At 31.5% G+C, this 17533-nt stretch overlaps 1 protein-coding gene and 1 long non-coding RNA gene across 9 annotated transcripts in view; one reads left to right on the top strand and one right to left on the bottom strand.

The window, feature by feature from the left end:
• LOC143253784 (calcium-transporting ATPase sarcoplasmic/endoplasmic reticulum type-like) overlaps window positions 1-16203 on the top strand; it is an 83892-nt gene extending 67689 nt beyond the window's left edge. For 4 of the 8 annotated variants that reach the window (XM_076508155.1, XM_076508152.1, XM_076508153.1 and 1 more), the window contains exons 13-24: window positions 1541-1629; window positions 2330-2432; window positions 3685-3942; window positions 4797-5015; window positions 5964-6086; window positions 7144-7356; window positions 7822-8042; window positions 8459-8661; window positions 10178-10397; window positions 10883-11000; window positions 11415-11532; window positions 14903-16203. In XM_076508155.1, coding sequence (XP_076364270.1) covers window positions 1541-1629; window positions 2330-2432; window positions 3685-3942; window positions 4797-5015; window positions 5964-6086; window positions 7144-7356; window positions 7822-8042; window positions 8459-8661; window positions 10178-10397; window positions 10883-11000; window positions 11415-11532; window positions 14903-14934 — 1917 coding nt within the window. In that variant the 3' untranslated portion in view covers window positions 14935-16203. Of the gene's footprint in view, window positions 1-1540; window positions 1630-2329; window positions 2433-3684; window positions 3943-4796; window positions 5016-5963; window positions 6087-7143; window positions 7357-7821; window positions 8043-8458; window positions 8662-10177; window positions 10398-10882; window positions 11001-11414; window positions 11616-14902 lie in introns of those variants that run through there. The other 4 variants (XM_076508151.1, XM_076508148.1, XM_076508149.1 and 1 more) reach the window with 1 other exon arrangement.
• Window positions 10600-17533, bottom strand: LOC143253785 (uncharacterized). The gene is made up of 2 exons (XR_013029846.1): window positions 17400-17533; window positions 10600-11639 (listed from the first exon to the last, which is right to left on the bottom strand). It is a non-coding gene; the product is annotated as an uncharacterized LOC143253785 (long non-coding RNA).

The following is a 17533-nucleotide window of genomic DNA, read 5'->3' as shown; positions in this document are numbered from 1 at the left end:
GGAGCAATCGGTGAAAATCTATGAATTTAACATAACAATAGATTCCAAGAATTGCACTCCAAACCACTATGGAGCAACACTTGACCCATAGAATGAGGGCTGTGACTACAGATGACAAGAATAGATTCCAAGAATCTCACTCAAACCACTGTGGAGCAACACTAGACCCACAGAATGAAGGCTGTGACCATAAAAGACAATTCTTGAACTAAAATTCATTTCATGAAACAGAACATATCTTCTAGTACCATTAACAGAATTTGAAGTTGAGAGGGGATTTTAATCGCATCTTTCAATCAGTGGCTGCTTTCTTCAGAAAAATGGACAAAGAAACAGCAATCACATTCAACTACATATCTATTGGATCTGCTGATGCAACTTCAATGTACTCTTGTGTACTTGAACAAGATCATGGAAGCCAACACTGGTGTACAGTGAAGGATTTGTGTAAAGTTTGGTAAGATATATTGTCTCAGATTAAAAGTCATTGTCCAACTTCATAAATGAAACATGGTGGTTTGGGGCAATAATGTCTAGTTGTGATCCTGAGGATAATTGTCAATGAGGAAGTGGTTCCAAAAGCAGCATGTGATGTGAAACATTGCTGTTATTATCTCTCAGTTCAAACTTCATGTAGAAGTTTAAACAAAACATAGTTTTAAGAGTCTTATCATTAAATTTCCTAAGCATAAATATTTTAACTTTATAGGTTTAAGATTAACGTTTCACTGGAATATTTTTATTAAAATAGCGACTGCCTTGTAAAAGACTACCTTGCAGTTGAAGTATTAATGAGAATTGTTTGGAAAGCTGTGTTTTTCACCTGCAGTTATAATACTTATATTATTTATAAACATATTGGTACCATAGTTCAAATTGTATAGTTCTGCACACAGGAGGTGATGTCACCCTTTTTTTGTTTAGTACAAAGCTTTCGTGTCAATCTATTCAGTACAAGGGATCATAGAACAAGAACTGAGTTTATAAAAAATGATAAACTAAAATTGGTTAAAGCACATATTTCAGTGAGTTTAATACCATTTTACTTTTTTTTTTTATGGACAACTCATATTTAACTTTTCTTCCTGGATGGCTCGTTCATAGTGGGTGTGTGTTGTTGTTGATCTGTGTAGTGTTTTATATATATTTATGTATGTACTCTCTTTGAAAATTCCACAATCACTTATTCATTTGCACTTTGTTTACCTTGTTATCTGGTTATTCCTAGGGTTTGTTTGGGGATGGATCTACATTACTTGTTGCATTTTAGTAATGTATATATGGAGCATTGAATTGTGATGCTTGTAAACTGTAAATTTCCTTGAACAGAGACATATTCCAAATGAATTACTGAAAATTTTATGACTATGTCCACAAGACAAATACTTCTCTTTACCTAATGTTTGAAATTAGATCAGTATTCAAAATTGGTCAATGAAGAAAGAAACTGAAGGTACATAGAACTTCAAAGAACCTTTATGTCTTCAAAGATATTTTAGGCTTTCAAATATTAAATGTAATTTCTGTTTCACTTCACTAGTTTTTCATCATTGATCGGGTAGAGGATGACAACATTGCCTTACATGAATTTGAAGTAACAGGATCTACTTATGAGCCAATAGGAGAAATGTATGTATCAATTGTTTTTATAGTTATTTGGGATAAAACTTTTCTCCAAACCTTGATAGTACATTTGAGTCCAAGGAAAGATGTTTCATGTGTCACATAAAAGCTGATGAAACTTGAAGTTTGTTAACATTGTAATTCAGTGATTTTATTTGTTTAAGTGATGTATAAAGGATCTTTGATTTGTGAAAACATGCTTGTTTATATTATGTTGGACCTCTTTGTGTCTTGTTTACTATTTTGTAATGATTTCTCCCAAACTTAGATTTTTAACATCATTTATTATAATGAAATTTTCAAATAACTAAAGTAGTTTCCTATAGCTATATGAAATTGACACATTCAAGCACTAAAAACATTTATAAAATGTCTTCACTTCAGTTTCAGGAAATATCCATAATGTCTTTAAAGTTGTACCTAAATATTGTTTACACTTATCATCCAGGCCAGTGTTGTTAATCTGTGGAGAAACTGAGTGATTATGAAAAGAAATGATACCGTAGTTTATACAGTGTTTCATGAACAAGAAGGTTTGAGAACCACTGTTCTAAGTCACTAACCTGATGACTACTTGATGCTATGGGTCAAAACATTGTGGTATTTAAAATTAGGGGTCATTTACTGAAAAAAGTTTGGTATTTTTTGTGACATCTTCAGTATTTTAGAGTGGTCAGTAATATGAATTATCTCGTTTTTTTCACAGTTTCAAAAATGGAAGTAAAGTGCAGTGCAGCGACTATGATGCTTTGTACGAACTAGCCACAATATGTTCAATGTGCAATGATTCCAGCATTGATTATAATGAGGTAAGGACATACCACTTTTTAGTGCCTTCAAGAAGTTCTGGTGTCATTTAATGTACAGGGGGTAGACATGAAGAGTCCCCCACTCTTGAAGATGATGTTAATTTCTTGTATCTTTTATTAGATAGTAGAAAAATAAGTAAAACTATGTTTTCAGAATGCACATGATGAGATTTGTTCAAAACTTAATTTTAACACTGACTTTTGTAAATATCTGAACTTTTCATGACTTTAAATGTGTTTTACACCTGCTGTAGCTTTTTAGATCTTATTCCAGTTAGCTTATGCAATGATCAAATGAGTTTCTCTACAACTGTGTAGTTGTTAAAAGATATCTTCAAAATAAGGGAATTGATATTATGGAATCACCTGATATCAATCTGAATTAAAAGTTATGGACTGAATTAAACAAATTAATAAAAGATTGCAAACTAAACATGGAAGATAAACTTTTTGAAGTACTCAAAGAAAGATGACAGTCAATCATTCAGGAATATCTGAACAAATGCATTGAAAGCACACCACATTGATATGAATCTAGCAGGACTAAAATCCAAGAGAAGGGAATGCCAACAGTGAAACTTGTTTGTGTTATTTTGAGACTCATTTTTACATTGGAGAAATACTTGAAAGCCAGTGTAAAAATTATGGTTTGAGATCATGTTTGTACAGACCTCATCAAGTGCATTCTAAAAACATGTAGTTTTACACATTTTTCTGTTACTTTATAAAAGATAAAACAAATTAACAACTTTTTTTTTTGGTGGGGAGCACTTTTTTGTCCACCCCCTGTAAGTACATATGGAATGAGAATATGTGAGATGTATTCATAACCTACGTTGTACTTAGGTCTAACCAGTTACATTATAATTTTGCTTTAAAAGCACAAGTTAATTGTACAGATGATTGTTTGGATCTTAATAATAAGTTCTTATTTCAAACCTTACAGTTACGTTTGTTTTATTTGTCTTTGAAAAATTACAGCAGAGTTTTCACAAATTTAAAACATGTTCTGTATGAAAATTATGGTATCAATTTCATCACACTTCATGTAGCAGAAATATCCTTATTCCTCATCACAAGGAACATAAAATGTTATGTAAACTTGATTCCAGATGTTTGAATCAGTTTGTGCTTTGTTTTTGGATCGTGTGTTTTGTCAAGTTAAAATAAGATTCTTTTTTTTTTATCTCCATCTGTATACCCCATTTTTATTTACTTAGCTGTCTTTATGATTCCCATCTGCTTCTTGTAGTATAAACAGATGTTTGAAAAGGTTGGTGAAGCCACAGAGACGGCCCTTACTGTTCTCTCGGAAAAGATGAATCCATTCAACTTTAGTAAGGCTGGCCTAACCAGGAGAGATGCTGCTTTAGCTGTAAACCATGGTATTCAAGCTATTTGGAAGAAAGAATTTACTCTGGAGTTCTCCCGTGATCGCAAATCTATGAGTTCTTACTGTATTCCTGTCAAATCTGTTCCTTTAGGATCTGGGCCGAAGATGTTTGTTAAGGTAAGATAAAATATTTTGTTACAGGGAGTCAGGGTGAGTTAAGATATTTTTGTAACTAAGAGTCTAGCTGAAATGTTTCTGTAAGGAAAAGTTAAAGAGAGTTTAAATTGTTTTGTTAGTGAGAGTTGTGGTAAGGTAAAATGATTTTTAAGGTAGATTAAAGATTGATTAATGTCCTGTAAGTAAGAGTTAAGGTGATTATAAAATAGATTATAAGTTTGATTGGAAAATGTTTTCTGTAAGTTGAGTTGATTATGGTATTGTTTACATTAATGAGCAATTTGTAAATATTTAAAGTTCTCAAATGCATATAAATAAATGAACGGTAAGTTTAGGGGAAGAAGGTTTATTCATAGGCCACATAATTTTTAATAATAATAACCTGAAAGAGTTTGAATGTTTCTATGGTGACATACTAAAAATATACATAAAACTTTGTGAAAACATTAATTTCAGATTAGCTTCGTATCTTTTAAATCATAATTTTGTGAAAGTTTCTTAAATTTATTTTGGACTTTCTTCCTGTTTAACTGCCCTTAATAACCAGTTAAATATTTTATTAGAACTTGTTTGTTTTAGAAGTTCTTGTATTATTTTTGAAGACAGTTTATAACTTATTAATTAGTTTTACTCTCAGGTTCGAACATAAACCAAAGGCTGGTCTCTTGTTTAGTCAGACTTTTTCTTGATCATATTAACAATTATAAGAACAGCCAGATAAATGAAGAGTAGACAAAACTACTAATGTGTCCACATGCCTTGTTGTAGTAGTTAAATGAATAAATAATCTAGTTAAATAGTTGTATGTTCTAAGTACATGTCGAGGCTTAACTCTACAATTTTTTTTTTATTAGGGTGCACCTGAAGGTGTGTTAGATAGATGCACTCATGTAAGAATTGGAAACAGGAAAATACCTATAACAAATAGCATTAAAAAGAAAATTTTGGAAACAACAAGACATTATGGAACTGGAAGAGACACACTTCGCTGCCTGGCTCTGGCCACCATTGATGAACCACAATCCCCAGAGGACATGGATCTTGTAGATTCCACAAAATTCTACTTGTATGAGGTAAAACACTAGGTTTATTTAAGAAAGAAAAATATGTCTCTTAGATTCTACATTCACGAATTGAAACACTGAAGTTTCTTTATGTATGAAAAATATAAGCATTGATTTTAAATCAGTACAAGCTGTCTTTATTATGGTGATCAGTTGGTTAGAAAGCCAGTTCTTGGGAGAACAATATTTACATTTTAGGCTTAATTAGAAACTCAGTTTTGGACTCTTAATGTAAACTTTCTAATTGAATCAATTATGAATGTCTTGTGTGACATTCACAATTGATTCAACTTAACTTGAAGTTTTGGCTCGGGTTAAGTAGTTAGTAATTCAAGGTTGCTATTTATTATCAACTTAATAAGTGCTTGAAAATGTGATTTTTTTTTTTTTTTTTTTTATTCAAGGAAAAATAATTCTGCTTCATATTTAAATATCAGTAAATAGGTCTAATTTGGTTTATAGAAACTAAATGTATCCAAGTCATTTTACATATTTGTTTTTATAATGATTTATCTTAACTTTTAAGTGTTAGAGTAACATCTGTGACCCCTGAGAATGTATTTTGTTGATAACTTATTTTCATAGTTTATAATAATGTTAAGATTTTATGTACTACAGTTGAATGGAATTTTTTTGTTTGCAGTAATTTTGTATAGGTTTTCTTAAACAGATGATAGTTTTTATGGCAAAACAAACAAACAAAACATTTAGTCTTTGTCTCCCAACCAAAAATCACCCAAGTTGATAAGGGCAAAACTATTCACAAACCAAGTTGGACTTGTGTAAACTTAGCTGAATTTTTTTTCATGTAAAGACATTGCCTAGAGCATTTAAAACATTGTTTGTAATACTTAAATTATTGAGTATGAATGCAACTGGTTATTAAAAGGCCAATTAATTAGATTTGTTTTATTGGTATTATTGTTATTATATAATTATTTTTGGTTCATTTTCCAGACTAACATGACATTTGTGGGAGTTGTAGGAATGCTGGATCCTCCTAGGAAGGAAGTATTTGACTCTATTCAGGAATGTCGAGCTGCTGGTATTCGTGTCATTGTCATTACTGGCGATAACAAGGTACAAGAATACTAAAATCTTACGTGACATAATGCATTATATATGTTCTTATATCATTTATCTATAAAATTACAACAAGAATTGTTTGTTTCTGTAAGCATGTAGTAAAGATAACAGTGATTCACTTGCTAGATAAGTAATGAGCGAAAGTAATCAGAACACTGGTGCTGATGGCTTGTATTACAATATCTAACAGTGTTAAGCAAATGCTTAAAGCTATAATTTTGTACTTTTACTAAGTGTCATTTTAGCCTCGTATCAATACAATGAAATTGTAATTTAGTATGAAATGTAAAATACAGGTAGTTCTCTATTCACGCAATTGATGGAATAACACCATTTCTCGATTTACATCCTTGCAAATTCTGAGTAACGTGATTTTTGAGAGATTTGTATATTGTGATGGTACACATAGGAGTATTTACTAACCATGTGCTTGGAGGTTTAGCCAATGCAGATGCTTTATTATAATAACATCCCGAATAATGCAACTCACAGTAGTTGAAGTGACGTTACAATGGCAATAAATGTTAGGATTATCTGTGCAGTAGCCAGATAGTCGCAGGGTCCGTTTTGTTATACAATGAAGTAATCAAATCAATTGATCATGCTTCAGACTGGAGTTGATGTTTTCTGTAGATATGTTGACTATGTGAGCATCAACAGCACCTATAACACTATAAATAAATGGGCAGTTTGATACCCGATGGAACAGAAAAGCATCGAAGTTCACTATCCACAGGCCATACGAGATTACCTCACTTTGATCTTGCTGATATCTTCAGAAGTCTTTCTACTGTCATTCTTCTATAGTATATTCCTGCAGTATATTGAGGCTTGACTAATTGCATTCCCACTGGGATTGCATGCACTGTGTATACTCTATGGGAAATAGTGTTTGATTTGTGTGACCAATTTCTGAAAGGTAGTTATCATTTAACTCAAGAACTACCCATACTGATTTGTAAGATGAAAATTTTAGATTGCAGAGAACACTGTGACAATTTTTTAGAGATAGAGCTATATATATGTATATATTTCTCAATGTGTGCAATAGGCAACAGCTGAAGCCATCTGTCGCAGAATTGGAGTATTTGGAGAAAATGAGAACACCTCTGGTCTCTCCTTTTCTGGCCGAGAGTTTGATGATCTTTCCATCAGTGAACAGAGGATGGCATGTGCTCGAGCTCGTCTCTTCTCTCGTGTTGAACCAGCTCACAAGAGTAAGATTGTGGAATATCTTCAAGCAGATGGAGAGATCTCGGCCATGGTACAGACAACGGGAAATATTTATTCTAATATATTTTATTTGTATCATCAGTATTATTATGCCAGTAAACATATATTTACAAGTATTAGAACTACTTGAATAACTGTGTTGGAACTCAGATTGTGTTCATAATGGAGCTTTATGTATTAAAGAAATTACTTTTAACTTGAAGCAGTGGGGTACATAACAAGTAGCACTAGTGAAGTAAACCACGGTAATAAAGTTAACAGTAACTTTGTAAAGGACGTTTTATAGTAGAGAGCTTGACTAAAGCATTACATAACTAACTTGTGTGTATAAACAGATGTGTGTGTTGTTTGTTTCATATATCAATACAAATTTCAGGTTATTAAAGTTACTTCAGTTCAACCATGCTGTTAACTCTTAAAGAAAGTACCGAGTGCTGTATTTACAAACTGCTATGTTTAATAAGTACACATTTATAACTCCTAAGACACATTTCAGACTGGTGATGGCGTGAATGATGCTCCTGCCTTGAAGAAAGCCGAAATCGGAATTGCTATGGGCTCGGGAACCGCTGTCGCCAAGTCTGCTGCAGAGATGGTATTAGCTGATGACAACTTTTCTACCATTGTTGCTGCTGTAGAAGAGGGTAGAGCGATTTACAACAATATGAAGCAGTTTATCCGTTATTTGATTTCCTCAAACATTGGTGAAGTAGTAAGGTAAAAACTTGTTTCCTTGTATAAAAGTTCAGATAATAAAAAATGTATTTTTTTTTTTGTATAAAGGCTCAGATAATAACAAATGTATCTTCTCTTAGTGTGAAAAATTTTAAATAATATAAAAGAAATTTAACAAGTATAATAGGTTCTTCTGCTAAAAGTGAAATATAGAAGTCTTTCTATGGAAATGTATACAAAGTACATTTATTTTATGTCATGTATTTATAATAAACTTTTTTCAAGTCTTTGAGGTTTCGGTTTAAGTGACATTTAGGGATTGATTACCTCATTAGGAGCGACCAACAATTATAAATAGGGATGATTCACTTATTAAAATGTTGCTATGTTAATGAGTGATTCACTTTAAAAAAATTGGAATATTCTAGAAATAGTTATTGTAATTTTTTTTTTTTTAGTATTTTCCTCACAGCTGCTTTAGGTCTACCAGAAGCTTTAATTCCTGTTCAACTCTTGTGGGTGAATCTAGTAACTGATGGCCTTCCAGCCACAGCCTTGGGCTTTAATCCTCCAGATCTTGACATCATGCAACGTCCACCCCGTAAAACAGATGAGTCTCTCATTTCTGGCTGGTTATTTTTCCGCTATATGGCGATCGGAGGTTGGTGGCACTGTGGCTGAAGTACTATTTTAGTCTGTTTTGTGAACTATGCAAGAGTTTTATGCTATTTTAGATATTTTATAGGGTGTAGCAGGTTTTGTGTTGAAATTTGTGCAATGAATCAAGTGTCTGAATATCCAGATATTTAAAATACAGTTGTCTGTTTAACTGGCATATGATGGCTTATGAGAAACTCGATGAACCAGTTATGATGAAATGTGGTAAAGGAAATTATGTTTATCGTTTCCACCTTCCAGTTCAAAAGTGGAGTTTAATGGCATGAGTAAGTAAATGAATGGTTTGACTTCATCAGTTGTTTCAATTTTTACTACATGAAGCCTGTTACACAGGTACTTTTGCTGATTGCCGGTATTTAGTAGATGTGCATAGTGTATGTGATACTGTGCATGGCTTGGTATGTCATGCATAAATTTTTATGACACCTAAGTACCCAACATCTAACAGGGAATGGTTAGCTGTTAAAATTACAAATCTTTTTTTACCAAAGAAAACACCTTGCAGTTTTTCTTTCTTACATACACCTGTTGTTTAAGTGCCTTCATCCAGATTTCTCTTGCAACTTGGAATACAAATTAGACTTCAAAAGCTGACATAAATATAAACTGGTTTTGAAATTCTTACATAAATATAAATTGGTTTTCAAATTATTTCCTTTACTTTGAACTGTTATTACCCTTGATATTTTTTCTTCTTAAAAGGTACTTATGAAAATTCAACAAGTTTTTTATCTTTCTGATTGATACCTACATGTTATCTAAGTAATAAAATAATTCTAGGTATTCTATAATATTAAAATCTTCATTTGTTGACCAGCTAGCAAGCTCTTTATATTTGTTACATATGTTTACTTGTGGTAATTTATGTTTTCAATATCTTAGTATACTTAAGTTATACTTTAATTTTTTTTTTATCTCCCTCATAGAGGACCTGGCATAATCTGATGGTTAGGGTAGTTGACTAGGTACCTGCAGGTCGAAATCCCAGCATCAAACATAGCTATCCTTTCAATTGTGTGGGCATTATAATGTGATGGTCAATTTTATTATTTGTTGGTAAAATAGTAACCCCAAAATTTGCAGTGGATTGTGTTGACCAACTGCATTCCCTCTAGTGTATCCCTGTTAAGTTAGGGACAACTATAGCAGATGGTCCTTGAGTAGCTTTACACAAACTCGTGTATTGGGGGAGGAGTTGTTTGGAAAAGTACAAGAGCTAACATAAAAAATTAAAAAAAAACTTGAACTGATGAAAACTGGTTGAGTCTGATACAAACCAAGAATATTTTAGGAGCTCAGGTTATTTAGTTATATTATAATGTAGAAATAAAAACACTAATTTTTAAAATGTCTCTACATAATATTTCCTAATAATATGTACTTGGATGAACAGCTAAAGCCCAAAAAATAGAAGATGTACACAAGTTAAAGTATTTTCCAGTGAAGGTACACCACTTGAGAGAAGATTTTCAATGGGGGATACTTATTTTTTTTTTCAGGTTATGTCGGCGCTGGTACTGTTGGTGCTGCTGCCTGGTGGTTTATGATTTCTCCTGCAGGACCCCATATGAACTACTACCAACTAACTCACCATCTTGGTTGCCATGGTGAATCAGAACACTTCAAAGGAATAGACTGCAATGTATTCAATGACCCCCATCCTATGACCATGGCTTTGTCTGTATTAGTGACAATTGAGATGTTGAATGCTCTCAACAGGTGAACCAATAATTACTGTTAACACTGTATTCAGTGACCTCCATCCTATGACCGTGGTCTTATCTGTATTAGTTACATTACTGTAAACATTGTATTCAGTGACCCCATCCAGTGACCATGGTCTTATCTATGCTAGTGATAATTAATAACATTACTACTAATTTACCATCAAAGACATCAGATTAAAAGAATCATTCCTCAGTTTTCAGTAACATAATGTATTTATTAATTGGCCAGAAAATGTTACTTGTATGTTATAAAGGTAAAATATATGAAACAGTAAATCAGTGTTTGTTTTAATGAATAAAAATGTTAAACAATCTATAGGTCTAAAGGAAACTGTTAAATTATTTGTAGTTAAACCTAGAGTACTTAATAGTTATTAGTTACTTATTTAAATAGCAATGTTTCCAAAAGTAAATGGAATAGTAAGGTATGATTAAGTGATCCTGAAAGTAATGCTTAATTCTGTTCAATATAACTAGTCTTTCAGAAAACCAGTCCCTTATTACCATGCCTCCCTGGACGAACTTATGGTTAATGTCTGCAATAGCTCTCTCCATGACCTTACACTTCATGATTCTTTACATTGATATCCTTTCTGTAAGTTTTTTACGTATGTTTTGATAGAATAAATCAGAAACAAAAACCATTTATTTCATTAGTTTAATATTGTTTATAAGTAAAGTGTAAAAGATAGTAGATATTGTATATTTTTCAAAGTATGTTTAGGTTGGTTTAAACTCTGAAAATGAAGAAGTGGTTAAAGTTTATTGTAGTTCATTTGGTCAGAACGTTTATCACACATCGCTCTATTCCTTACGATGATTTTAAACTTTTTGTATTACTATAACCCCCCTTTTTTCTTTTTCTTTTTACTACTCTAGTTATATCTTTGGTTCAATTGCATTTGAATTGATTATTTAATGAGTTTATTATATATTTCACATGAATCAAATATATAATGGAAATGTCTGAACTTTTCATACTATAATGTTTGAAGTTTATTTTTTACAGACAATTTTCTCAGTGTGCCCACTGACGTTTGATGAGTGGATGGCCGTTATGAAGATATCTGTTCCGGTCCTCATCTTAGATGAGATTATGAAGTTCATTGCACGCAACTTTATTGATGGTACAAAATGTCTCGCTAATCTTCATTGGCTTACTTCTGCTTGGGCAGTGTGTGTTTCTACCACAATGTACTCTCCTGTTTGATAATCCAGTGTGTCTGATTGGAAACTGCAAGAAGAAAAAAACAAAATCTGTTTTGAATTCTCATAAATCAGTTCATTGGATCTTCATTCCTGCTCTTGATGTATTTCTCCCCTTTAACAGTTTTGATGCCTTTAGTCTAATACATGGAGCATCTTAGTTCAGTTCCTTTCTGATCCTTGACCTTGATTTACATTATTTGACCTCTGTTTCTTTGATTGAATACTGCAAGACAAATAACCTTTGTTTTATTTATATATTCAGCAACCAGTGCATTTCTTCTTCAACCCATAGCTGTTATTAGTCCTTTTACCCCTGGTGCTTGTGATTGGGTATTGCAAGATTAACAAATGTTTTCGTGTATCGTTAATATCTAGTCTTATTAGTTCCTCTACCTACATTCATAATATAAATCCATTTTACTGTGTAGTGTTTGTATTTGAAAACAACTTATGTTTATTGTTTGCTGTTATCAGTGAGTGAGATTATAAACAAGACATTCATTTTTTTTCATTAAACATGTAAATGTACGTATCATTAATCTATTTCATCTTCTTCATGAAACTTCCATATTTTATAATTATGATTTCACCATATCTACAGTCCTCAAAGCATGCATAAGAAATGTTGAATTTTTACAAAACACCATAAATGGCTCACTTGTTATCTTTGTAGGCATTCAAAATTCTCACAATTTCAGTAAATTTGTGTGAAAGAATTTCCTGGAAAACAGACGTGATACTTTTAAACTAGTCCAGTAACAACTGGAAGCTTGGAAATCCATAGTTTCTTAACTATTAATAAATTTCTTACTTAAACCTTACAAAAAAAAAATGTACATATATTTTTTTATGACCTGAACTCCTCTGTAAGGGAATTGCATTGTCACATCCAAACTGTATACCATGTTATCTAGAGTTAATACTGACTTTGCATTTTATGTTGAAAATTTCCAAGGTTATACAAGTTTATTCCTGCATGTAGTATTTGAGAATCATGAAAACTTTATTCTAGATCCTAGTAGATATCTTAGCTCGTTGTTATTGTTGTTAAATCTGCATGAACTGTGTTATTAACTACTTATGTCTTGTCGCCAGTGTATAATGAGGAACATGGAATTTCTAGTGTTTTGTATGAGTTTATCTACCATATGAATATAAAAGAAATGTATTAATATTTTGTGTAAAAGTGTTTTATTGTGTTTAATTGTTTCTTCGCAAACAAGTGTACTAAAACATTTTCACTTTTGCATGTCATAACACCTCCTTACTGACTTCTTCCATTACATTATTCGTCATTTCATGTAACTTCTGTTTCTTACAAAGTAATTTATTCCAAACAATATTGATAACATTTTTATCTTAACATTAGAACCTGACCCATGCCCTGCCATTGGTGTTCCTTCTAAAAAGTATTTTGAAAATACTTTATAATAACAAAAAACGTGTATTAATCAAGTTTCCTACAGAGGGAGAACATGGTCATTATACCTTGACAGTCAGTTCTACTATTCATTGGTAAAGAGTAGCCCAAAAGTTGGCAGTGGGTGAGGTTTACTACCTGCTTTCTTCTAGTCCATCACTGTCAAAAATAGGGATACCTAACACAGATAGTCCTTGAATAACTTTGTATGAAATTCAACAACAAAATTAAAAAGAAACAACAAATTTAAGTTATACAAGCACAATTGTACTTTTTAATATAGTGCTTCTGTGATCTCTGGAACTATTTTCAATGCATAGATAGTTAATTTTTATGTTTATGGTTGTGCATGTTTTAAAATTTGTTAGTTGTTGGTATCCACTTTTACTTAGATGTTTCCTTAAACACTTATTGTACATGTAATTATTTACATACATTACAGACATAAGCAGTTTGATAAAGTGAAAATAAATTGATACATGTATTGTTTTTATATTATCTTATGATACTTCAATGGGATATATATAATTTGACATTTATAGCTATTTGATGTGACAAGCCAATTTACCCCACAAAACAGCATCTAAAAGATAATAAAATTCCTAATTTCATTTTTTGCTGGAAACTGCATTTTCTTTGTATTGCTGATGAAATTAGTTTGGTTTATTTTTTAGTTGTTTTTATCATGAAATAGTAACCATAGTTTAAAGATATTAGCTGTAAAAACTAATATTAGTACACTGTTAGGCACTAGTTGGAAACTGTAGGAATTGCAGTGTGTAGTCTCAGTTCACCATTGCTTATTTGTAAGAATGAAAATATGGCATACAATTTTGTTGAGCAGGAAATAATATGCTGACTTGTAGTGTTTGTTTTTGGTACTTTATATGACATTTAAGACTTGTGCATTTTGCAGTACATTGCTGAAGTTCTTTAGCCAATATATAGTAATTATTTCTATTGTCAGTTTCTCATTTCACCCATCCCCAAAAAAATAAAATAAACCATTTCCTCTAAAGAAAAAACTGATTGTTTTTATGCTGTAAAATTACATATTTTTTAAAAATCTTTAATGAAATTAAAGTTATCTAACAGACAGCACAGTTATATTACACTTACAAACTTTGTGTTCTCTGTTTTTGAAAGTAAAACTATTCCCAACAGCAGATACCTCTTCAACATAATGGACATTTGGTGTATATTATCATAAAGGGAAGAGATCAGGGGTGTTGAGAGATAAAATGGGCCCTGGGATGAATGTCCTCCCAAGACCCCCTTTCTATCTCTTTGATTAAGAACTTTGTAAAGAAGAAATCCTAAACTAGGATGACAATGAGCTAATAAACAAGGCAAAACCGTAGTAGCAATCATTTGCAGCTCACAGTATAAGTCAATATAGTACCAACAAAATATCCATTAAACCTATAAAGTAATAATTATATTTTATCACTCAAATTATTATTCCAATCATTGGTAATGTATTAAGCATCTATATGGAAAACAAGGCTAGAAACTACAGCTTTTATGATTAAATGAAGATATAGCCTAAAGATATTTTGTGGGCTTTACAGCACAACTAGGTTTTATTTATTTGTCTGGGCTCGTGGGTAGTTACTCCCCTGCTACCCCTCTCTGTCACTAACCTGGAAGTGACTGAAGAATATTATAAGGTTTTTTATCATTAATTAGCCAGTTGTTAACTATTTTTAATCACGCAAGATGTTAAAATACTATAAGCACGTAATGTTGTTTTTCTTGTTTAGTCTTTATTTGTTTATAGTAATGCATGACTTATAGCCAAGGGTTTTATTTCAAGTTTTTTGTTTCCTTCTTGATTTTGCTAACTTGGTGTTTCACCTTTGTTTCAGTTTCTCCACTTGAAAGGAAGAAAAAACCATAAAAATTTGCTGATGACGCAGGGCTTCTGCACATGTGCAACCAAACTTTCAACCATTGTTCCACTTTGAGACTTTCTACCTGCTGTTTAAGATTAAACCAGCTCAATTCCCATTAATGTGATTTATTTAAAACACCCTTATTTATTCTTTCATCCATGATTTGGATCAAATTCATTTGGTCTTACCATCAAAAATAAAATATTTTACACATATCCAAGTCAATGAGGCATCAAAACCTGCATTTTGATATTGAAAAGAGACATATACATACACACCTTTCAGTCATATAAATAGTGTGAATCACAATTGCACACCTCCCATTTTCCTTTCTCTCACTCATCCCTGATTCAAGTTCTATGAGGTAATTTATTGTTATTCCGTTTATTTTTTGTGAATAGACAATTTCATTAACATAACTACATGATTTTTTTTTCCAATGGGGCCTTTGGTTTCCATAAAGATGGAATGTGATAGTCCAATGTTAATCAACAGTTTAACATTGACATCCACAAAAGAGGAAACACATGCCTGACCATTTAAAATTGCACCCATTTCAAATTTTACTTCCTCTTTTTATTTGATCACTGTAGTCTGATCAACAATCAACAATGCACAGTAGGAGCGTGTCACCTTACTCATGTGTGTTTTATTCGGACACTCTGTAGCTAGAGTTTTTGTTTTGTTTGAGTTGTTTTGACTTTCTATTTATTCTGCCCCATATGTTTGTTGTGGTTTTCATAAAAAAAAATTTATTGGAAAGAAATAATTATTTGAAAGAAAGCAACTCTTGAATTTGTGATATGTCTGGAAATATTATTTAGAATAACAAATATTTCTACAACAAAGTGTTCAGTGGGATTTGAAGATATGCTGTTGTTTTCTCATGCCCATCAGTTTCCATTATCACAAATTGCATAATTTTGTGTGCTCCTTGTAACATTCAATAAGTTATTTTTACACATTTGCTAGCCACTCGTGTTTAAAGATCGGAAAACTATCTAAGGATACGTGCTTGTCCTGCAGTTCCATAGTATGAGATTCAAGGATTGTTATCCATTGATGAAAAATCTTAGAATGAATAAAGTGCTTCCATCATGGTTGTACAAGAATTTGATAAACTCTCTGGTGCACGGTGTGACCTTTATGTTCTTTCTTTTATCTTTTTGAAATTTGAGAATTCTTGTACTTGTCCAATGCATGATTGAATTTTGTACATTGACCTCTTGTACAGTAGGTGAAAATGAAATAAAGCCATCTTTTATTATCTTAAAGGTATGCTTCATATTGTTTTTGTTAGAAGTAAAGTGAAAGTAATCTAGACATTTCTCATACTTCACAGTTGTACTAGACTCGTCACTGTATTTTCTAAATGCCTAGTATGAGTATTAAAATTTAATTAAAATAAAGTACAGAACGATGTTTCAACATTTTATGGTCATCTTCAGGTTAACTCACTGAAGATGTCCAAAGAAGGTCGAAACGTTGTTCTGTAAATTAATTAAAGTTTTAATATCCAAACCAGCTGCCTTGAGAACACATTTTTACTTGAAGTGGGTTTTCATCATCATGGGAGACTCATTAAAACATTTTTATGCTGAGTGAATGAAGCTTTACACATTTAGTATATAACTGAATTAACCTTACATTTTCACGTGTAAAGTGACATAGCTATGGGTGGTAGTAAAAACACGTGAAATCAGTAAGTTTGATAAATAACATTAAAATTATTTACCCCTCATTCCTTCTTCGATCACAATTTAGTTAAATGTTATTCTTTTACAATAAAATTGTTTTAGTAGGTGGCATTAATTATCAAAACTATATATATTTGAGCCTTCATTTGTAATATTAGTAGAACAGGAAAAAAGAAACTTAAGTACACATTTTCAACAGAATGCGTTAAAAACTAAACAAGAGAACTTAATATGACTTTTCTTATTTTATATGTATATTACAGACTTTTACGGTGTATTATTATTCAACGGAAGGTTTACTGTACAGGTTTAAATATTAAACAAAAGTGTATATACTATTAAAGGTTTTTGTTTAGAACAACAACTAAAAAACTTAAGTACTTTTTTTCTGAACTCATAAATTATAAGACAAGTAACAATTTAAAATGCCTTTATTTTATTAGATTTTCATATTAAATATCCAAATTTAAAAAACATATATTGTATAACTGTTATAGTAATATAAATATATGATAATAAAATGAGAATACTGCCATTTCGTTTCCTGTGATTTAAGTTCATGACCTATTTCTACAGAAAATAATAATTTAGTATTCATTTTATCCACTAGATGAACCTTGAAAACGTAAATAGGAAGGTATATATAAGGGGTGGGCAACTTATTTTTCACAGTGGTCACAACTGTGCCTAATGAAAACAACATTGACAACACTATTCAAAAACAAAAAATTGAAATATGTTAGTTTAATCAAAATAATTGTATTTCAACTAACCTTCATTGTGAAAATTGATGGGGGTTTTCATCAACAAGTTTCGTGAAATTTGGCTTAATATCTATGCTCAATGAGTATCTTAGCTCTGCCTCTAAATTTATGTCAGTAAACCGAGATCTGTATCTAGACTTGAG

This window comes from Tachypleus tridentatus, chromosome 6 (assembly GCF_004210375.1).
Source record: "Tachypleus tridentatus isolate NWPU-2018 chromosome 6, ASM421037v1, whole genome shotgun sequence".
Lineage (NCBI taxonomy): Eukaryota > Metazoa > Arthropoda > Merostomata > Xiphosura > Limulidae > Tachypleus > Tachypleus tridentatus.
The sequence above is the reverse complement of the archived record's forward strand: the minus strand, read 5'-3'. Positions and strand labels throughout refer to the sequence as shown.